Raw genomic sequence first — 22,129 nt, 5'->3', positions numbered from 1 at the left:
GTGTGCCCCCAATCCGTAAGGTTACACCAACTCCATCTGGTGTAGATGTCCTTTACCTTGGCAATTTTCTTATTTCCAAGGTATCTGGTGTTCTTGTTCTTGCAAAAAGGAAGAAAACTCCAGCTTGAAGAAGTCTAAGGCAGTTCTCTCCTGAGGAGTGATGCGTCAGGATGAGGTGGAGAGCACTCCTTGGTCAAGAGCTTAAAAAGCCCTTTTAAAGAAGTGCAGAGCTCTGATAAAACCAACACAGAAATGCAGGGTAGGTTGGGATCCCATCTGGAAGCAGAGATAACGTAACTGTCCATCTTCTTCTTAGCTCCTCCTGGTTTCTAATAGTGTGTGGCCAATCCTACCCATACACCACTGCAGAGTGCTACCTTGTTGAACTGTTTACACTAAAACCACGCAGACTGAGTGTGTAAATACAGATTCTATACTGGGACTAACCCCTCTAGTAGCTGCTTTCCAGTCACCCATCCCAATAAAGGGGCAGTGAGTTACTCACCTGCGAAGCCCCCCATGGCCTCTGACAACTTTTCTGCATGGAAAAAGAGTCAAGAGGAGGTGTCAGGGCTTCGTTCTGACTACAGAGAAGTGAAGTCCATTTTCCATTGCCTGTTAGTGATAGACTGGGGGAGAGGGGCACTTGCAGTCATGGTGTGATTCCCTGGGAAAAGGGATGTTTGTGCAGCTGCTTGGGTTCTGTGGAGAGAAAGCATTTGCTGAATATTGCTGAAACAGGGTGAGAGACGACTTAAAGGTCTCATACTGCGTTCCTTTCAAAGTGATCTATAACACTACACCAGCTGATGCTGCTGACAGTATCTGCAGCCACTGGTGATATGAGATGATGACATGAAGGATGATGCAAACTGATAAATGCAGCCTATCTACTTCTTCTTCTTCTTGGAATTGCTCTATCCTCTTGGGCTGTCTTTCGACTGCTAAAAGGGAGTCCAGAGAAGAGGTTGTGAATTTATTCGAAGGCATCTCCTCTTCTATTCATGTAGAGATGAAAAGGAGCTAAACTGTGGCAGGCTCCAGCAGGAACTTGACAATCAGGATAAACAGCCCCACTAGAATGTCGATTCAGCTGTATATAATCCAGCTGCAGATTATGTCCCTATTTTTCCCTTCTGGCCTCTTAGCATATGTTGCAGTATGAGGTGAATGAGGAAGAAAGCCCACTGAATTTACGTTGTCAAACGCTTCTAATGCAACATAGCATACTACTTATCACATGGCGATAAATATAATGCCCATAAGATGGCAGCAGAGGAACTATAATGGTACTTAAAGCTGCATTGATCAGGTGAAAATTGAGCTCCTTCAGTCCAGCAGTAAATTTGTAATCTGATTTGCACACTCGGATCCCCAAAGGCCATAATGACTTCAGCTCATATGAAGAACTGGTGACACAGGGCAGATGACATGATCAAGGCCTTTGTGTGCAACTTCCCAGGACAAATATTTACTGAAAGGGAGAAAAAAGTACAGAACTAACAGAAACATGCAAATAGAGACAGGAAGCTTGATTTTCTTTTTCAGCAAATAAAACCATACAACAGCAAAACCCCTAACTTGTTAGTACAGCAGATATTAGGATTTCACTAATCTCTCTAGTATTTTTCCCCAGCAAAAATTTCACTGCTTTCAATGAGCACTTTGTTCGTTTTTACAAGATGGTGTTCAGAGTGTTGCTGTGAGCAGTGAAACCCCATCAGTTTATGCCAATAGGGGGACCGGTCCCAGGTGTTTGACCAAGACAAACAGTGGTACTTATTAACTGTCTTCTCCTTGGCCAAGGTCAGCATAGCCGGTGCAAGTCATAGCAGTTTGCCAAACAAGAGATGCTCACACTCATGCTGGCAGCCGTCTTTGTGGACTTATCCCGTGTCCTTACTTCAGGGCAAGGTCTTTCAGAGAAATGCTGAACTCAGTAGATGGTGAATCAGGAAAAGCCTCGCCCTCCTCTCCCGCACTGTCACCGTGTACTGGGATCATGACCTGGATTTCAGTGTAGTCAGTTCTGATTCACACTGCGGCACGGGAGAGGAGAAAGAAGCCTCATGCACCTGGATCCTGCTCCTCAGGGTTCACAGAAGCAGGCTTTACCTCCCAGACATCTCTTCAACTGCAGATAAACGTTGTACAGAGGGACAGAGAGAAGCAGCACACTAACCTGCTTTATATAAGCAGTATTTATTGCAATCAGCAGCCAGGGTTGGCTGCACCAGCATACACACAACCAGATTCAGTCTTTCTCAGTCTCCTGAGGCTCAGCAGTCTCTGACCTTGGAAATGGGATCTGCCATCTACCTCTCAGGGAAGGAAAGCTGACAGAGCACTTCAAAGGAGGCTGTGCAGAGAGTTGCTAAAGTATAATATTCATACAGGGGGACAGAACGAAGTAGTGCAGAAGAGGATATGTATAGAAATAGACACATATATATTTTGTATATATATATATATATGAGAGAGATACAAGCTGCCTTGAATAAACCAAATGCTGACACAACTTCAATCCATCCTTGAACAGATTTTCTTTTTGTTTATTTCACAAAGTTTATTGCTTTCTTTTTGTTTGTTTTCTTTTTTTTTTTTTGAGCTTTTTAGACACTTTTATTTTCAAGCATAAATGCTAAAGCATTAGAGAGGAACAGATTGGGGTTTTGTTCTGCTTGGGTATACTCAGTTTCACCAGAAACCAATTGTAACAAAAACAACAAGAGATTTCCAAGTTACTTTTTACAGTCAGTCACTGAATGCACCATACAAATGTGAGGGCTCATCTAAAAGGACTCCTAAAACACACCTTCGGGGATTTATCTGTTACTGATATACAGGCCAATTTTATTACAGAATAATCAGAAGAGTGCACAGGAACTGGATTTCTTGCTGTGTGGTAGTGTTTCCACACTTCTGTCCTTACAAAATGATCCTACTTTGGCACATGTTTACAGTGATTATTCCACCTGAAAATACTGAGCCTTCCCAGTCATTGTACCAGGAGGCAGCTGTTCCACCTTCTTCCCAGTGAGTATCCCAGGATCAGATCCGTCACATTTACGTACATTGTGACATTATCCTTTAATCCTCCTGCATTTGGTAGAAAAGGACAAAAGGTCTTGTTATGTTTCTAAGGCCTACATTGATTTTCTTGAGCGGAATCACAGTTTTTTCACCTAGTGCATCATGGGAATTCAAATAGGGAATTCTCAATCATTTCTGATGAAGCTCAAAATACCACAGAAGACAACTGAAGAGAAACATTTTTTATGAAAGGAAGAAAGCTAATGAAAGCTAAACAAGTGGATAATTATTGCCTTGTTGTTCTAGCTGGTTAGGGAGACTACTGAAGAAGGCCCTAGTCTAGATGTTTTTCTTCCCTCCTTCCCACCCACAATCTTCATTCTCCTGTAGGGTTCAGAGTAGTCCCAAGCAAAATGAGCAAAGTGACCATCCCATCCTTAGTATCTCCCGAAGAAATGGTTGTAGGCCATGGAAAATCCTATTTGGTCAGAGAGATAGTCACAGGGGGGGTAGTTTTCACAACGCTCATGCATCTGCTCCATTGGATTTTTGTAATACTCATAGTACCTGGAGTAGACAAAGAGAGAGATGCCATTCTGCAGATTCAGTCGACGCGGTTGGAGAGGTTTCCCATCCCAGACACTGACATGAGAAGACTGCTTCCTTAGAGTGCCCCAACAGGGGACTTCTCATGGTGAGTTAAACACCTACTGACGTGGGGATGGACTACGTGATTAATGCTGAGAAAAGTCGGAACTGAACCCAACTTAAAGCAATTGTTGTTGAGGTTTTATCAGCAAAGGAGACCAGAGAAGCAGTTAGGGGGTTTTTTTTGTTGTCCCCAACCCCATTTCCCAACTACGCAGACATCTTTATTATTATTATTATTATTATTATTATTATTATTATTATTATTATTATTATTATTATTATTATTATTTTACATGTTTATTTTATCATTTCCTGCTTACCTTTATTTGCACCCAGTTTCTGCTCACTTTCCTGCTAGCCACTATTTTCCTTTAGCTTAAGCAGTTTCTCATTTCTGTTGCTGACAACAATGCTATCCCCACTCAGATTTGTTTCGCCAGGCTAAGCAAGCCCAAATCTCCTGGTCTCAGCTATACACTCTGGATGCCTGTCTCAACTCCTCTTCTAGGTTTGGTTAATCTTTCCTGAAGACTACACATTGCTGCAGGAGTCCCACCAGTATCTCATGAATTGTTACTTTATTTCTGTATTGGAAATGCACTGCAGCACCCTTGAATTCCATTTGTTGCATCTGTATTTCTGGACTAACTTTACTTCATGATCAAATAATACACCGGACTGTCTGTCTACTTCAGTCCGTCCTGATTAATGTTTATAGCAGACGCTGCTTTAACGATGCCCCACCTGTAAGGGGGTCATCAGTACAGACAATAGATTTGCTGCTACTGTTTTTTGTCTTGTTTTTAATCACTCCAGGTTTCAACATCAGCCAGTTCCTCTGCTAAAATACTCTGACCCTCTCCTCTACAGATGGGGCATCCCAATCTTCTACTATCAATCTTCTATTATCAAAAACCAACATTGTCCTTACAGTCCAAATATGGATTGAATAAAAATTCTTTTTGCACAGGCTTACATGAGACAGTGGCTTAACAATCTCTTCCAGGAAATTCATGAAGAACCTTTTTGTGTGACCTCAAATTTCTCCAAATGTTTACGTCTAGAATTTCTCCAAATCTTTGTGCCTAGGATTTCCACACGAAGGTGTGTAGGATCTACAGCTTCAGAAAGAACAACTATTCTGATTTAGCCTCATGCCTGCAACAGAGCTGTGCTTCCATGGTAGGGAGGCAGAGGCAATGACCAAGGCTCTGTGATGCTTATTATCCTGGAAACCAGCTCTGATGACCCTGCAGGTTAGAACAGCTTCTAACTTGTATCCTGCTATCCCCATGGCTTGCCCAGACAGCTAGTACTGTCTTCTTCCCTGGGAGGAATATCAGAGTCCACCTATGAGTTCTCAAAAGGATGAAAAAAGAACCATTTATCTATCAATAAGTGTCTCCTACAGCCTTTTTTCTTCAACATTTGTTATAACATAGATGTACAACAAATTAATGCCTTGTCGTGTCCTGTTGCTTTCCCACCCGCTATTCAGAACAGGTCCAGAGTCCAGCTCGCAGCCTGACTCGTGAGTTGTTACCGTTCATACAAGGTAGATCTCTTCTGCCTCTTCATAAAGGCATTGGCAACTTCCTTTTGAATTTTGATGCCTACCGAGAGAGAACACAGCAGGTTAGAGATGCAGGGCCACGGTCTATGAAAAACAGAGACCAGTCTAACCTCTGAAAATGGACAGTCTACTCTCTTCACAAGCAGATGACTGCCACGAACGGTCCTAATTGCCCATTCATCTCTCCCCACCCCACTGTCCATTCAAAGCCCAACAGCTGGGCTCCCTCCCTGCTCCAACCTGCACATCTACATGGAGCAAGGGCCTTTTCTGTCATAAACTCAATTTCCTTATCACACAGCATGATCTGAGTCCACAGCAAACGTGCAGAAGGCAAAGTCCTGACAGCATAAAATATGAATAAGGAGAGAATGAAGGGAAAGGCACACACTCTCCCTAGCCCGCTTAACTTCAGAGTCTTAGCTTCCTTTCTGTATTTTGACTTAGACTCAATGATGTGCGATACCAGCCACCAGGCCTTAAAAATGCCTGTAATGAGCCATAAGCAACAGGCAGCACATGGAAATACCAGTGCTCACGTGTGCAGGGTCCCATGAAAGATGAAGGGTGTAAAATAATGAGAGTAAACAGTGCCCAGGGAGAAATACACCAAGTAGATGCAAAGATCCTGGTGTTCAGGCACCTAGAGAACATGAGGGGTCCTTCTGCCATGACAGCAGTAGCCACTGGTCTCTGCTAACACACCGTGGCAATGGAGTTGCTTATTTTTTCTCTTGGACTTGTGGTTCTGCGAACACCAGGGTGCTGTGGAGCACCCCGCAAACAGCAGGTAAGGCCATTTTGCCCCCCCCAGTCCCAGCCAGTGCTCAGCACAGCCCAGCACAGCCCAGCACAGCCTCACTCCATGGGAGGCCCAGTAGAGGTGTGCACGGATGCCGGCACATCAGCAACACAGAGAACTGTGCACCAATACATGTTTCAGCAGAGAAACCGGCAAACTGGCACTGTCACTGAGGGAACACAGTTTCTAAGACCTCTGTCTGTGGGGAGACGGTGGCGTTTGTGGCTTTTCCTCATCATCATGGGGTGTTTGACCCTGTTTCTGTCTGGCAGGTCAGAGGTGCTCCCTCTCTAGCAAGCTGAGGTTTAGTCTGGATCAAAAATACCGACTACACAGAAACTGCCAATTAATAAGCTGTCAGAAATCACCACCTTTCCCTAAACACACTTTGGAGTTTTTTTTCTCTTTCCCAATCTGTTTGCATTGGCTCACTGGAGAAATACCAGCTTTCAGCAATGTTATCCTTTAAGGTGTGAGAAAGGAGAGACAGGGAAGAACGAGGGGGATTTTCCACACAGATTTCTGCCAGGATCAGCTTGCTGCAAAAGCTGTGGACATCCCGAAGTATGCAAATCCCCATGTCGCAGGCGCCCTGACAGAGGAGAGACTGCAGCCCTCAAGAGCAGCAAGGAAGGCTCTTGCTTTCAAGCTCTGCTGGTTGTGGAATTTGGCAGAGATGTCACAACTTGTTGCTGTGTGCCACCAACCCTTTCTCCACTGTGATCCTGCACACCAGACTGGCTTCTCAGCAGATCCAAAAGACTGGTGCCTGGAGGCCCTGGGGCAAGTTCTGCTCCCTTAACGGTCTGGGGACACAGCAGTCACTTTGAATAGGTCCCTGAGGCCAGCTCAGAGAAGCTGGGAGACTGGCTGTATTTCTCCACTCACATCACCCTGTTTCACAGAGGGCAGATACATCCAGCTGATAACAACCTGCAGGACCCACATCTTGCCTGGGGGCTGCTCAAGGGTTGTGGAGATGCAGGCCGGTGCAGGGGGCTGACCTCCCTGGTGTCCCCTGCTCCCACATCTATGAAAGGCAGCCCCTCTGCTCGCTGCAGGTGCTGCTACACCTCAGGGACCACAGTGCTGAGGGAGCAAACAGGGAGCAGCGAGAGCACAAGAAGGACATGGACCTGTTGGAGTGGGTCCAGAAGGAGGGCCACAAAGATGATCAGAGGGGTGGAGCACCTCTCCTATGAAGACAGGCTGAGGGTTGGGGTTGTTCAGCCTACAGAAGAGAAGATTCCAGGGAGACATTACAGCAGCCTTCCAGTATCTGAAGGGGGCCTACAAGAAAGCTGGAGAGGGACTTTTTACAAGGGCATGTAGTGATAGGACGAGGGGTAATGGCTTCAAACTAGAAGAGGATAGATTTAGATCAGGTATCAGGAAGAAATGTTTCACTATGAGGATGGTGAGGCAGAGAAGTTGTAGAATGCCCCATCCCTAGAGGTGTTCAAGGCCAGGCTGGATGGGGCTTTGAGCAACCTAGTCTAGTGGGAGATGTCCCTGCCCATGGCAGGGGCACTGGAACTAGGTGATCTTTAAGATCCCATCCAACCTAAATCATTCTATGATTTGATGATTCTTTTTCATCCCTTGAACCTATCAAAGGGAAGAAGGGAAGTAGATGTGGGAGAATGGAGCTTAGCATCGGTCACAATGATATACTCACTGGCAGCTCTAGGAGATCCTGAGGGGTCTTTGGGATCTGGAAGACAGACAGACAGAGGGGAGTTTAATTGTGAGTCCTCCTCCTCTGCTCCACCCTAACTGAATCCCTCTGCCTACTGAGTGGATCCATCTCCCCCTCTTTCCCAGAAAGCCTCTTCCTCACAAAAAAGGGTTATATTAACACCCACCCTTTAGGGTGTTAAAATTCACCACAGCAAAAATCACCCATTATGCCTGGATTTGTTTAATTTCAACTTCCTCTGAGCCCTATTAAATGAAACAATAATCACCTAACCACTGTGGATGCTGGAGGAAGACCTTCCTCCTTCTCTCTCCCCACCCTTGCTAAAAGCAGGAACAGATAGAGATAGGGGACCATTTGAGCAAAACCCCATATTTGGACAGAACCTGAAGATAGCTGACCATCTCCTCTATATTTGGAAAGAGAGGTTTCCTTAGCTCTAGGGAGAAATCACAAACTGTTGATACGGAAGGGAAATAGGGCCAAAAATTAGGAACAACTCTACCCTCAGAGCTCTGTGGCTCAGGGTTGAGGTACCTGGTTCAGCAGCCCTCCCAAAAGGAATTTACATGCTGTATTTATGTGTTCATTCCTAATATTAACCCTTAATCCTCAATGCTCCCTCCAAACACCCAAGGAAAGCATCCTCTAAGATAAATGGTAGGTCTCCTGATCTTGGATCTCCCACACTGCCCTGTTTCACTATTTTTTTCTTCCACGATTTCACCATATTTTTCTTCAACAATGTCAGTTCCACCCAACTCACCAGGTATTTGGCATCAGTATATTTATGGGCAGAAAGAGGACTCTAGAGACCAAAAAAAAAAAAACCAACTCTGCTTAAACAAAAACTTTGTGTGAAAAGGGTTATGTGTAGTTCTATTTTTAAGCTATTTATACATTCCTTGGATTTAAAAAGAAATAAATTAGAAGTTACTCCAAGACCATTAAGCAATCTGGAATAAATGAATAAATATAAATAAAAATAAATGACTAAAAAAAAAAAGCAGATACATACTCAAGAGTGAAAAAGGGAGAGAGACTGACAGAACGAAATATATTTCCCGGTGTTGAATCATGACATATCTGATGACAAGGACTAAATGAAATTTAACTCTGAATGGGATAACACAGAAAAGACAAATCCCTCTCCTGCTCAGCTTCTCTTTTGCTGCTGTAAAGGGAAAACACTTGTTTTTTCTGATCTTTCCCCTTTTCCCTCTCCACCAACTATAGCGCTACCACTACAGTACTATCTTTTGATCATTAAGTCACCGTGGCTAAATCACCTTCAAATGGGATTTGCTCTTATTTCAATGAGACAACTCCCCCATTTTTTTTAACCACAGATAGGAGCTGTCTTCCCTACAGAAATTCTCCACATCCCACATTTCTCAACAGGTACAGGCTTGACTCAGTGCCTGTCTCTGCGATCCCACAGCATTCCAGGGCTGCCAGGTACAAAAATCCCTCTCCCTGTGGTTGACAAAACTGTGGCTGCACCTCAACCCTCTTACTCAAAAGGGAGCACTCAGCATACCTTTGCCAGGTCACCTAAATGCAAGAGATGAGGCTCTCTATCCCCAAGCCCTCTCTCATCCGTGATTCTCTCTCTCGGACAGAGATCTGAAGTTGTGCAATGAGCAGCAATGCACCTCCTCCCTCTGAAGCTGTGCGTCTCTCCCAGACCGAAGGGAGGCTGATGGCAAGCTGCAGGGTTGAGCAGCATTCCCGGGAGCCTTCCCAGGAAGACATCTCCTTACCTTTCTCACAACAGCAGAGTGCTGCCAGGGCCACAGTCACGATCAGCAGTGCCAGCAGACTCCTCATATCTTCTTTGGCTGTGCTAGTCTCCCTAACCTCAGAGCTTTCCTGGAGGTTACTGAAGTTCTCCAGAGCTTGCTTTCAGGCAGCAGTTTATATCCTGTGATCGCCTGAAGAGATCGGGGCTCTGGCTTGTGTTCCTGTGTCTCAGCTCCAAAACAAAGCCCGTCCTTTGTGCTGGGAGATATTAGGTCCTGGCAACAATTTTGACATCCATCTCAGGACTCATAACACTTCCAGAAGATTTTATCAGAGGTTTTGAATGGGACAGTTGAAGAAAAACAGCTGGCTAAAAAATTAGTTTTATTATAAACATGAAAGTTATTCAGCTTCTTGCCAGAAAGCCAGAGGAGACACCAGCACACCCTCAAGTACAGCAGCTCTTTTCATGTGATTGTGCTCTCTCGTGTGGAAAATCAAATGAGATTGAGCCCAATGGTAACACTTTTCCCCCACCCCATATTGACCCATTCCCCTGAAGGTAAAGAAACCCATGAAACAGTTTGGCAAACACACAGTAGATTTTCTCTTCAGACAGTTTCACCAAACCACTTTGGAGTGCTGAGATTTTTATACTGCTGGGATCTTCGGTAGTTAGTTTGGGGGATGGTCTTTCTTTTTTCTTCCTAGAAATCTTCATGTATGGAGGCTATTAGTTTGTCTTCTCTTGTCTAAAAATCGAATAAACCTTGAGACTCCAAAAGTGTTTTATTCTTCAGGACTTGAGTGGATGTGGTTGCATGGTATGTCAAGAGCTCTGCATGGGCTATTCGACAGCCTGTCTACCAGTAAGCCCATACTCCCCAAACCCACCAGCCAAGTTCCCAAAGCCATGTCCCAAACTCAGCACATGGATCACATTTTCCTGCACCTCACATCCAGTCTTCCTCAGCCCCACACGCGGGGGAGACATCCAAGGGTTACAGAATTAAAGCCTAAAAGGCTCCCAAGGGCAGTCAGAGCCATTAGGGATTGTGCCAATCCCCAGAACACTGCTTTTTAGCCTAAAGAGATTTCAAAATAAAAAAAAAAAAAAAAAAAAGTTTAATTCTTCTACAGTCCAGGGAAGACTGAATATATATACTAACAACTTCCAGCAAAAGAAAATACCTTAAAGAGCAACAGCTTAAAAATAAATAAATATATATCTAAAAATAATAGGTATTCTAGGAAATCTATGCTTCCAAAAGAAAACTTGAAATAATATAAATATATATTTCTAGTAGTCCAAATGGCTTTACTTCTCTTCCCAACTTTTCCCAAGCTTTCTAACCAACATGTAGTCTCTTAAACATGTTTGTTTAATGCTTGCACTAACGAAATCCCACAGAAATCTCTGGTATTATTCATTATTTATACTGGTAAACCAGAGGTTGGAATCACCGGATATTTCTGGACACAGATTCAGACAGCACTAACCCTGTGCCTTCCATTTTGGTAGTGTCACAGTGTCAAGTCAAATCCAGACACTACAGACTTGTTGACTTTAGGGTATGAAAGTTTTGCCCTGGTTTGTGATCATAAGATTCACCTACTTGGGAACATGCAGAACAAGTGTGGGTGCAAATATACGTAATCCTTATGACTTTTTTTCCTTACACTCATTTATCTCTCACTTTTTCCTTTGGACAAAACTTCAGCAGCTGTCAGGTTGGAGCTTCAGATTAGAAATGTTTTCAATAAATCACATTTCTTTCCAGAAGTTCATCTTCAAAGCTGGCAAAGCCTTCAAACATATCTTGCAAGAAAATGTGTGTTTCTAACGTGGCAGGTAGTTTTGGCTCTAGACTTAATTTCACCGAATAGTCAACAATTTGATACTTTATGCCTCATAGCCTTTGATAGCATGCCATGAATCTTTCCCACTTCTGTAATTTGCAGGTGTCTGTGGAAGCCTGGAGATGGGAATATTGAAACCAGCTGTGCTGAGCTGAGATAGAAGATGTTATGTTTCCTACACACCCCACACCAAGGGGTCTTGGAGCTGCTGTGGCTGCTCCAGCCCGGAGCAGTATTGAATTCCTGGGCATGTCAGCACTGGTTCTTCTTGGCCCAGGGACAGGCTCTGTGAGCTGCCCTGGTGCTGGTGACAACCCAGCAGCTGTCACGTTCCCTCCTCAATGGGTCAAGAGGTGCTCAGCAACCTGTGCAAGGGGTCAGGCCACATCTTGATTTTGAGTGAGTTATGAACAGTAAAATAAAATTGTTCTAGGTGAACAAAGTTGGGCTTAACCCCAAATGCTGGTTTTCTTTTATTTTATTTATCACCTGGAGCAGCTTTTCACCTTTGGTTTCTGCAGCTTTGTAGCACTACCAGCATCATTCCAAGTGGAAATAATTGCATGAAAGGGGATTCCAAAAGGAAACGAGTAAAGTCCAGATCACTTGCTCCTTTCTACAGGAGCACCCTACATCAGGACCTGAGGGTAGCTGGATAGGCAAGATGCAATTTACAGGCTTTTTCTGTCACTAACTCTTGCCTTAACATTGTTTTTAAGATTAAACAGGCACCTTCTAAATTTTGTTTTCCCAACTGAGGAAAGATCTAGATTTCATTTTCAAAAAGTGCATCTCACCCTGCTTTCTGAACACCACGCCGTTTTAAGATGTCTTAAGACTAGAAACTGAAATTTGCCAGTGACCTCTAAAAGGAACCACTTGTAGACATTGTAGATCCTTTCAAACTCATATGATTGCAAAGTAGTGACTTTATTCCATAATCCGCACCAGATTCTTTGATAAACAAACTCAGCTTCTTCGTGGAGAATTCCACACCCCACCCCCACCCCCAAAATACTGTGACTCATGAGAAGATAGTATCAAACCAGCAATTTATTGTGTAGTAAACACCCACATCCTGAACTCTCTCTGATCTCTGCTACATCAGCTCAGCGCTAATTAACACAGTGTAGGAATCCATGGCTACATGGGAGAGAAGCAGCAGGCAGGATAACATACAGGGACACAAGCAACTGAATATGTTTCAGAGCCATTGCATTTTTTTGGGAGGATACCCTGGGCTCCAGGCCCCAAGGTGGGGACAGGTCATCCTTTACTCATTCCGCCTCCTCCCAAAATAGTGCCTGTAAGCAGCAGCATAGCCATGGCGAAAAGCGTACAGTTCGCAGGGGTAGTAGTCCTCACAGATCTCCCTCTGACGTTCATGGGGTGCCTTATTACGCTCCCTGATCCTGCAAAAGTAGGATAGAGGAGTGGTAAGTGCTCTCATCTTAAATATCTTTCTACAGTCCTTTCCTGCCCCACAGTTCCCCAGCAGGATTAAAGGTCCATCACCTGATTCCATCATCCAGCTACTGAGATGTTACTATACCAGCTTCTGTGTTCACCACACCCAGGGGAGCGATGTGACTACGAGAAGACCGTTTTGCCTCCCCAGGTAACTTTTTATTTCAGGGCTAGGTAAGGTGGTGGGGAGAAAGGGATGGCTTCTGCCTCAACCTAAGGAAGAGTCCTCCCTCCGCAGCCCTCCTCCCCAGCCTGCTGCCTTCAGCTCTTCCGCTCTTCCCCAAAGCCATTCATGGAACAAAGACCTGAAACATCCCGCAAAGGGGCCACCAGGTAGTGTGGAGAAGCTTTGCCTTGATGCCTCGCTAGGAGATAATTTCTGTGCTTCAGCCTTTATTATCACAAGCCCTGCATGAGGTATGAAACTGCCTATATCTGCTTTTTATAGATGAAGCAAGGAGGCCCCCAGATGGCCCTGTGATTTAGAAAAGGTCATGCAAATACTGCATGAGAGCTGAGGACTAGATCAAGACCTCAAACTGAGCTTCCTTTCTGGCCACCCCACACTGATTCCCTCTCCTTCTGTTGTTTCCTTTAGAAAAATTAAACAGATCCCTCCCAGCACATGACATGTCCTTAAACACAAGGGCTTGCTCTCTGCTATCTGAGTTCTAGTTTCTCCCAGAGTTGGGGACTTCATGGGCACCTCAAACTGAAAGGGGCTGAAGCTTCTCAGCTTCTCTCACCATGGCTTCCTCCCCTGGTACCCGCCTGTGCCTGGCAAGGAGAGACCTCTCCCCACTCCCATCCTCAGTATCCCAAAGCCATAACATACCTCTCCTGAGAGATGGCTTCTAGTCTCCTGTCAGCTTGTATGAAGCCATTGGCCCTTCGCCTGTTGATGAAGGGATCTGAGAAGGCAAGGGGTTGCTCAGAGTAGACAGACACTTTTTCAAGGCCAGATTTCAACAAAAACTATCTTCCATGTTTATAACAGCCTCCTCGTCCACCCTCCCAAGCACAGTGAAACCCAGGACCTTTTAATACTCCCTGCTGTCCTCCCTGCTGGTTTGTGCACAGGCTCTCCCTCTGGCTTGTGCAGCCCATATGGAAGTGCACATACTGTTCTTGCTCTGCTGTTACTCAAGCCACCTGGGGTAAAGCTGCTGTGATTTTGCTTCCACAGCCCCTTTGAGTGAGTGGAGCTTGGCCAAGAGGTAGATGCCAAGCTGCACAGGCTGTGGGAGCTCTGGGCATGCTCAGCACAATTAGCAGAATCGTGAAATTACAGGTAAAAATGGGAAGGGCCTGAGTAAGTCTATCTGCCTCCAAGGTTAGACAGTCAATGAGCAGTCTGTGTGGCAGTTTTGGACTGAGGTGCCTGAAGGTCTCTTCTGTCCTTCTTGAGAAACATCACAGTCCTATCGCAGAGTTGAGGAGTCTGCGGAGGTCTTTGGTATTGGCTCCCACATGTGCCTTTGTGCTTCTGACTAGCTGCTTTGTGAAGTCCTTCTCCCAGATGGTCTAATTTCTTTTTAGTTTCGACCCATCTGTTCTCTAACCTCTCCAGGATATTGCGTTTTCCAGAATGAAGCTCTCCACCCTTTCATGCTTTTCCTGTGACACTAACTCTTGCTTCCAGCCAAAGGATCCCTCCTGCCCACACATGCCACCTTGTTCTTCCAAGGGGCTGAAAGTAAGGCTTTCACTATCCCTGGGGAAGAATAAATCATGTCACTGGCTTCTGTAGTACCTATTTCCGTGCTCATCCCAACATCCTTTTCTAGTGCCACTTAACCTGTTTTAGGTGCATGCGGCAGGGATATAAGCTCATGACTCTGTTTTCCAACTCTCATTATATTCTTTGAAAAACAGTGGTAAGCACTTGTGCCCAAACATGTAGAGTCTTTTTTTAACTCTCTCCCTTTTCATCCTGAAACTTCATCACCCAGTAAATTCAATTTCCCTGGGCTGAGTGGTTCTACCTATTTAATCCCTATGGTAAAGTACAAGGAAATTGTCTTGGAGATGTCTGTAGCACATTTCAAGTTCAAGAAAACAGTAAAGCAGTCTCTTACTGAAATACTCATGGGATTCCATGCTCTCCCGGGACTCTGGGGAAAGAAAAGAGTAAAACATGTGGTAAGACACTGTATTGATGGGATTCACAGTCTTTCACACACCACAGATCAACAGAACACGCACACACAAATCAGAGAAGCCAGGTTTTAAGGCACCTGTTTACAAGGGAGAGAAAGGGATCAGTGGTGTTACCTAGCATTTATATGAGGAGTTTAGGGTATTCAGGAGTTTAGAATGGAGCTACCTGGTGTCTTAGCCAGGACTTCAGGGTTCGTGCTTGGTCTTCCAGTGTGTGACTCTCACCTTCATGTTCCTGACGCTACAGTAGATATGATACCTGCCTGCCTTCAAAGCCTGCATGTGTGCTTAGGGACTGTATTAGCACAGTGAGTTGTGCTTGACTCTTACATGAAACAGCATCTTAATTCCACTATCATGGAACTGTGTGCCTCACAGGAAAAGGGGGCTGATACTACAAAAAGAGAAAGGGAAATCTACCCATTAACAAGGAATAATTAAGAATAAGAACTCTTATTGTAGTCCAGACAACAGAGAGGCAGAAAGAGGAGCAGTCTGTGAGGTGAGCTGGAACAGAGAGGAAGGGGCTGAAGCATCCTGGACCACAAATCACAATGACTGGGAACAGGGCTAGGAAGATCTGACACAAGACCAGGAAAGCAGGCAAGAGATCAAGTTAAGGCGAAAGAAGATACAAAGCTGAATAAAAAGCATCTGAACAGACCCAAAGATGTCTGCAGGTTTGGAGTTATCACTCTACCCGGTAAAAAAGGTCACCTACCATAGCAAGTAACAACCATCACCAAGACAGCCAGGAGCATAAGGACGATGAGAGTGCGCATTGTGCCAGTGCAGGGAGGAATCTCTCACTCTGTCTCTCTCGCTGTGTCTTGCTCTCTTCCCACTGAGGGCAGCTGGAGAGCCTGGGCTGCCTGCAAAATTAGCAGTGGAATGTTTATTATGAAAACAGAGCCAGGAGGGGGCCCATGAAAGAACCTAGGGAACATGATGGCTGGCTGGTACACACTCTTTATGGACCCATTACAAAACATCCTCTATTAGCAGATTGAATCAGGTTTCGGGAAGGAGGGGGCATGCCCCCTTCTTGTCCCAGTTCAGGGCTGGGGGCCATAATTCACAGGCAAGCATGTCACTCGCACTCCATGCTCAGAAAAGCTGGCCTGTGCAAGTGGAAGGAATTTCAGGGGCTGCCGGGGGCCCAGAGGGAGAGGTGTATGCTGATCCCAAATGTAAATGTTTGCCTTTCTAACTTTTCCTCTGATCTGCCCTCTTTGCCCTCACCATCCTCTGTCTGGGCACACCCAGCCCAGACGGTTCTGTCAGCTTTGCCGACAGAGACATGGAGAATGAGGCTTCAAATAGTCCCTCTCCACTCGGCCCCCCTCCCTCCAGCTGGCCAATCGTCAGAGGAGGAATCCAACCTTACTGCCCCTTCCCCTCTCCTACTTTACCGTTCCAGGAGTGACAAGCAGCAACATAGAAGGATCCCTTCTGCTGGAGGGATCATGATTTTTGCACTGAGATGACAGCAGCACTCAGAACACTATCTCCGCAAGTCCTCACTGTGGTCCTGCTCCTACACAGCTCTTCCAGCCCAAGGGACAACATCTTGGTGAAGGCAGAGGTAACCATATCTCTCAGGACTGCTGCCTCTCTGGTCTAGCACTATCAGTCCTTGTCCCACTGGGTGCCAAAGTCAGACATCAATGGAAGGCTTTTCAGCTGGGATGAATGTCCCAGGCCAGCAGTCTCTGGGAGCATTACCTCACCTTCAAGCACCTAAAAAGCTTGTCTGGGACAAATATCATGGCCAGCAGTGATGGACAAAAGATGGGTTGTTCGCCCCTCCAGTTTTGTGGTACAGTAGGAGGGACTGAAAGAAGAAAGGAGGACTTACAGAAATGGCCATCCCTGCTGGGTGACAGGCAAAGGGGAGTAGTTTGCTACAGACAGGGAGGGAAGGTGGGTACCCAATGCCTTCCATCCCTCTCTCATGGCAGTGGTGGGGCTGGGACCATGCATGCTGCCTGGGGATGAGCCTAAGGCACAGTAATCATTGCTATGTCTGATCCAAGCTGTGGTGACCACCTGTTTTATCCACGTGTACATGCAGGCATCAGAATTTCTCACTGACAGGGTGCAGACTGAGTGCACTCTGGGTGCAGACCATTTCCCCCAGGCCAGTGTGGTGTTATCACTGCTGTCACCCACAGGGACTGGTCTGGGGAGCCATGCAGCAGGTCACACAGCCAAGAATTACAGGGACATCTAGCCAGAGCCTAACACTTCCCCGGTGGGGAGTGAAACTTCAGTGGAACAGGATTACTCTGGGCTTTACAACTTACCCATTCAATCCCAAACTCATGGCCCTTGCCTGAAGCCTGTGGTCTCTGGGAGAGAACCTGAGTAGGGCCTTTGGCTTCAGACCAAAGAGAAAGAATTGCTTTTCTTCCCCATTATCCCACGCCATGCAGAGAGCAGGTCAGTCCCACACTATCAGTGTCTCCCTAACCATCCACGTCCTCCCTGTTCAGTGCTCAGCCTGGAATGAGGAGGTTGTGCTGGGGCAAAAGCCAGAAGTCTGCAATAGACACAAGGTCAGAGGAGAAATGAGACTTTTCTGCTGCCCCTCCGAGCCCTGCCACTCCAGTCTCTTTAAGGGAATTCTCTGCTCTGGGATCACTTGCATTCCTTAGTGTTGAATGTGGATTTCATAGGTTTCCTGAATGTCTTGTACTCTCCAGGAGTTTGTGGGAGCTGCCAAGAAAGGGAGGCTTAAGGGAGAGGCTGGAGGAGAGAGCCCAGTGGGAAAGCAGTGGGGCACAGAGGGGAAGATGCTGGGAGCACTTTGGAATGAAGGTGAGGCTGCACAGCAGGGAACTCCAACGCATTTTACAGCCAAACCCTCTTTATTTATCTGTCTTCACTCAGGGCAGAGCCCTCTGCTCCCTAGAAGACTCTGCTCCCATTTCAGAGGACTCTGATGCCAGAATGCCTGGAGCATCCCCTGCCATCAACCACAGAAGAGCCACAAACACCACTTTAACCCAAATGTTTCATTTTTCACCACAGAGGCAATGCATTTTCCAAGGGATGAATGAACACGTCGGCTACACAGCCCAATAGCAACAAATCTCCTTCGGGGAACACTTTCCCTTGCAAAAGTACATGCCCTTTCTACTCCCCCTGCACTCCATACTTCTCCAACATGCATCTCCCCTCCCCAGCATTAGTGGGCTGCCCCAGAGGTAACACACCACACAGCACAGCGAGCCCAATCCCCCTGCTTTCTAGCAGCATCCACTGGTTAGAAATACAGAAAGAGGAGCTAAGATGAATTGCCTGCAAACGCCAAGGAAATCACCGCAGTCCCCCCAAAAAAGGGGACATCAGAAAAGCAGCCCTCTGACCTGTCTGCTGCTGGAGTGGAGAATCACAAATCTTAACGCACGCCACAGCAACTACTCCTAACATTTTGCAGCTGTGAAGCACCAGCAAGGCATTAATAACGAGCAGCCGTCCAGGAAAAGCAAAGCCGTCCCTGCATACTCACAAAGCCGCCGCTTCCCCGCCAGCCTGCAGCTCTCGTCTGAGGGGGCAGCTCTCCCGGCGTCCTGGACCCTGGACTGAAGAAGAGGGGCCTTTTATTTATTAGCATTGATCAGTGACTCCTCCCCTCTTCTGTCTCCCACTCTCGATCCACCCCCAGGCTGCCACCTTCTCCGTCAAAAACACCTTCTGCCCACAGCCAGGAAACCAACAACCTCAAGAAACTGAGCCAAGAGGGAGAGGAGGGAGCCGGAGCAGACACCAGGGGCTGGTGGGTGCACAGCCACATCCATGCTGCCTTTCTGTGCCCAGGAGCAGTGAGTGGGCAGAGGTCTGAGGACAAGCTCCTGTCTCCCTCTTTGTATCAAGACACACCCACCCCCCCCTTCCACCCTCTTCTTCCCCAGTCATGGTCTAACTAGAGCCACCCTGCTGGCCAGGGCACCTGTTCTTCCATGAGGAGCAGGAGGCCAGGGGCCGCCTTCTGTCTGCTTTCATGCTCCTTTTGCACCAGTCTGATCCCCCCTCCTAATGGCAGGCTAATGTCAGACTGAAAACTCACCTAACAAAGGTGTCTTCTTTTGGAGGCAGCTCTGAAACCTCCAAAAGTGATAAACCCTGTGAGGCAACGGGCTGGCTTACACAAACTCAAGCCCCCGAGATGCACCTTCGCTGCTCACACCAGACCCACAAGAGTGCTGGACAAGATGTCAGACAACCCAGGACATGTGTTTGCTGGACTGGGCTATTGGGCTCCTGGCCCTGCCTGCACCCGAGCCAAGAGCACACACTCCCCACGTTGGGATGCTGAACCCGTGCGAGTAACAACCCGCAGCAGTGCCCCCTCGCTCAGCGGAGATCCACACCTGGTGCATGCTCGGCGTGGGTGCTGGCAGGTCCAGTCCTTAAGGAAGGGTTGACACAGCTTGAGGGACTGAGCTCAGCAGAGGTGAGATGGTGGGGATGACCAGCTGCAGAATCAGCGGCTCGAGAGGTTAAGAAAATCCATCACATCTATTTACTAACCAAGCATAGGACACAGAGCTATGAGCCACCTTTGAAAAGGAGCGCAAAAGACAAGGATGTTTCTTGCCCTCTTCTACCACCTTTCAGGGACAGCTGAATATTCAGCCCTGTGACACGCTGAACCCTGAAAGAAATCAGGACCCAGAAGATCTGGTCGTCCTCGTCTACCTAGATATTGGAAAAGCTTTGGTCCCAGTGCCATCTGGCAAGTTTTTGGTTAAATTGGAGAAAACAGGCATTAAAACCAAAGTTGTGAGATGGTAAGGAACCAGACAAATGGGGCAGAAGCTTGAGCAGTGGAAAGGAGAAAAGTTGAGAAATTACTAATTTAATTTCTCTTGGGACTAGTTTTACTGAATACTTCCATTAATGACTGCCTTAAAAAGAGAATACTTGTCGAGGAAGTTTGTTGATAACACCAAGCAAGAAAGCAACATCAGTGGAAAGGAGGCCTGAGAGCTCCCACAGGAGGAAAAGGATGACCTTGACAGCTGGAGTAACAGAAACAGGGTAATATGCAACACCCCAAAGGGAAGGTCTTCCACGGGGATTAGCAGTAAGAATCCTGCTGTAAATTAAGACCTTATAAACTGGGAGTAAACAGGGAACAAAAGGAACAACTATGAATCAACAATCATAAAAGTGATCACATAATACTGATTCTGAGATGTCTAGTGACAATGTGCCAGCAGAGATGGGCACCTGTTAGTGCCACTGGATAAGATGCCAGTGAGACCTCAGCAGGAGTCCTCTGTATGACCCAGGTCACCCATGTTCATGGATGAAGGATTCCTGTGGGAAGTGGTATAGATGAGGACTAACAAGGCGAGGAGATTTGCAGTCACCCCCAAAATGACAGACCTTTTCACCATAGCCTGTGGGAGTCACCAAGCCTCTCCTTCCCCGTATTGTCCATAAGGCTTCTCCAGCAGGACAATGGCCTAGCAATTAGGTTTTGTTTCCAGTACTCCTCCAGGGGCCGTTTCAGAGCCCACAGCTCTTATGATCAGGAGAAGTCCCATTTCTAGCCTCTGTGTCTTTAGGGCCACAACCCATATCCATGTGTCCCTCATCAAGTGCCCGGCTCATGCCAGGAAGGCTTCAACAGAGTCGCTGAACACTGCAGCAAGGGAATAACCCCTACCAGCTGTATGACAGAGCAAGATTTCAAAATCCAGGATACCCAGAGTATCAAGTAACTGGACTCACCAATCTGGACAGCCGTTTCCAAGCTTGCTCCTGTGTTTCAGGATGTAAGTTAGTCAACCACCACATGGTCTATGGCTTAGGAAGCGATTTCTCAACATGATAAACAAGTGCTTTTCAGAACAACTAGTTCTACAGCACATGAGAAAACAAGACTTTATTTTTACTTTTTCATTTAGTCCTAAGTAATACCTAGGAACTGATCCAAGAAGCAAGTATAATTGAGCCACTAAGTAACAGGGTCCGAGTATACACAATATAATTAAAGTCAACAACCTCATGGAATAAATCGTGCTGAAAACTAGCATACTGACACTAAGCTTTAGAAAGGGAGATGTTTTTTAAACACAGGAGCTAGTCAAAAAGACTATGAAATAAAAATAAACAGAACACATTTCAGACATTTAAAGAACTTGATATACATATCTGAACGTGTGTTAGCTCTGGCAGCAAACTCACTCAGCTACCCGAAATTAACCCTAAAACTAGTTCAAAGGCTAGTTCAACCTGGGAAAAACACAGATTTAAACATTTCAAAACTAGATTTTAAAAGTTCCAAAGATTAAAAGAAAGGGGGAGCACATAAACAGGAGAAACAGCAATCAAACTTTTTTTTTTTTTTTTTCAAAATAACTGAAATTATTCATTTCCATTTCAGTGGTAGGGTGGGGAGAAAAGAGTAATTTCCTAACAAACAAGAAGACTTTTTTCCCAAAAAAATATTTAAACACATATCTTTGAAATCTGTTTCCACCTTTCCCCTGAGAAGAATTTTGCCCCCAACATTACAACTTTGTGCAAAAAAAAACCCCAAAAACATTTCTAATGCAAAAATATGCATTGGTTCCAATTGCAACTTCTTCTAACAAAGTGAATCTATGTATAGTCTTAGGAGTATTGTAGCAACCACCGTCTGAAGCTTACAGATAGTGTCAGTCTCCTGTTGGGGAGGAAGGTGCCCGTGCCAGCTCATAGCTATCTTCTTTCATGCTTCCTCCATCATTTTGGGCCACAGTGTATTTTAGAAACTCCCCTTTCCGTCCTATGCGATGACTTCCAGTGACTTTCTCCTGACCATGGATGTGGAGCACACCCGCACACTCAACCTCAGGGGTGTTACTCTGGACTCTGGGAAAACTGGTTGCTCAGAATCCCAGTGCCAAGGGGTGGCACTGAAATTAAACACCATGAAAAGGTGCAGATCCTGCCTGCCTTCCTGACCAAATAAAGAGGGTGAGAGGATAATTCTTCTTCCACATGCAGTGTCCTAGTGAATGTGGGCCTGTCTCTACATTAGCCACTATCATAAGGAGAGGTCTCTAACTGGTGAGCTGTGGGGTTTATTTGGCTAGTCCATTGGTAGATTGGGGTTTTTTTAGCCACTGTATTCTGTCGTTGC

The 22,129-nt window shown here is 46.0% G+C and overlaps 2 protein-coding genes across 2 annotated transcripts; both read right to left on the bottom strand.

Moving 5' to 3' along the window:
• Positions 1 to 3,419: 3,419 nt before the first annotated feature.
• LOC309682470 (osteocalcin-like) lies at positions 3,420 to 9,626 on the bottom strand. Its single transcript, XM_082496560.1, has 4 exons — positions 9,522 to 9,626; positions 7,738 to 7,773; positions 5,228 to 5,297; positions 3,420 to 3,600 (listed from the first exon to the last, which is right to left on the bottom strand). Exons 1-4 carry the CDS (start codon positions 9,586 to 9,588, stop codon positions 3,471 to 3,473), a joined length of 303 nt encoding a protein of 100 aa, XP_082352686.1. The 5' UTR covers positions 9,589 to 9,626; the 3' UTR covers positions 3,420 to 3,470.
• A 2,770-nt stretch (positions 9,627 to 12,396) lies between these two features.
• On the bottom strand, positions 12,397 to 18,648 carry MGP (matrix Gla protein). Its single transcript, XM_082484607.1, has 5 exons — positions 18,503 to 18,648; positions 15,710 to 15,860; positions 14,907 to 14,942; positions 13,664 to 13,739; positions 12,397 to 12,773 (listed from the first exon to the last, which is right to left on the bottom strand). The coding sequence occupies exons 2-5, from the start codon at positions 15,768 to 15,770 to the stop codon at positions 12,635 to 12,637; spliced, it is 312 nt and encodes a 103-aa protein (XP_082340733.1). The 5' UTR covers positions 15,771 to 15,860; positions 18,503 to 18,648; the 3' UTR covers positions 12,397 to 12,634.
• Between the last annotated feature and the right edge of the window lie 3,481 nt (positions 18,649 to 22,129).

Source organism: Vanellus vanellus (genome assembly GCF_965231255.1).
Source record: "Vanellus vanellus genome assembly, chromosome: 1".
Lineage (NCBI taxonomy): Eukaryota > Metazoa > Chordata > Aves > Charadriiformes > Charadriidae > Vanellus > Vanellus vanellus.
This window is presented reverse-complemented; position numbering and strand designations above follow the sequence as displayed.

Excerpts from the sequence above, each read along its gene's own strand:
- MGP (XM_082484607.1), bottom strand. The coding sequence starts at position 15,770 with ATGCGCACTCTCATCGTCCTTATGCTCCTGGCTGTCTTGGTGATGGTT. Across the intron at positions 14,943-15,709 it reads GATGGTTGTTACTTGCTATG|AGTCCCGGGAGAGCATGGAA; the intron begins GTAGGTGACCTT and ends TTCTTTCCCCAG. Across the intron at positions 12,774-13,663 it reads GAAGCCATCTCTCAGGAGAG|GATCAGGGAGCGTAATAAGG; the intron begins GTATGTTATGGC and ends CTACTTTTGCAG.
- LOC309682470 (XM_082496560.1), bottom strand. The coding sequence starts at position 9,588 with ATGAGGAGTCTGCTGGCACTGCTGATCGTGACTGTGGCCCTGGCAGCA. Across the intron at positions 7,774-9,521 it reads ACTCTGCTGTTGTGAGAAAG|ATCCCAAAGACCCCTCAGGA; the intron begins GTAAGGAGATGT and ends TCTGTCTTCCAG. Across the intron at positions 3,601-5,227 it reads AGATCTACCTTGTATGAACG|GTACTATGAGTATTACAAAA; the intron begins GTAACAACTCAC and ends TGTCTACTCCAG.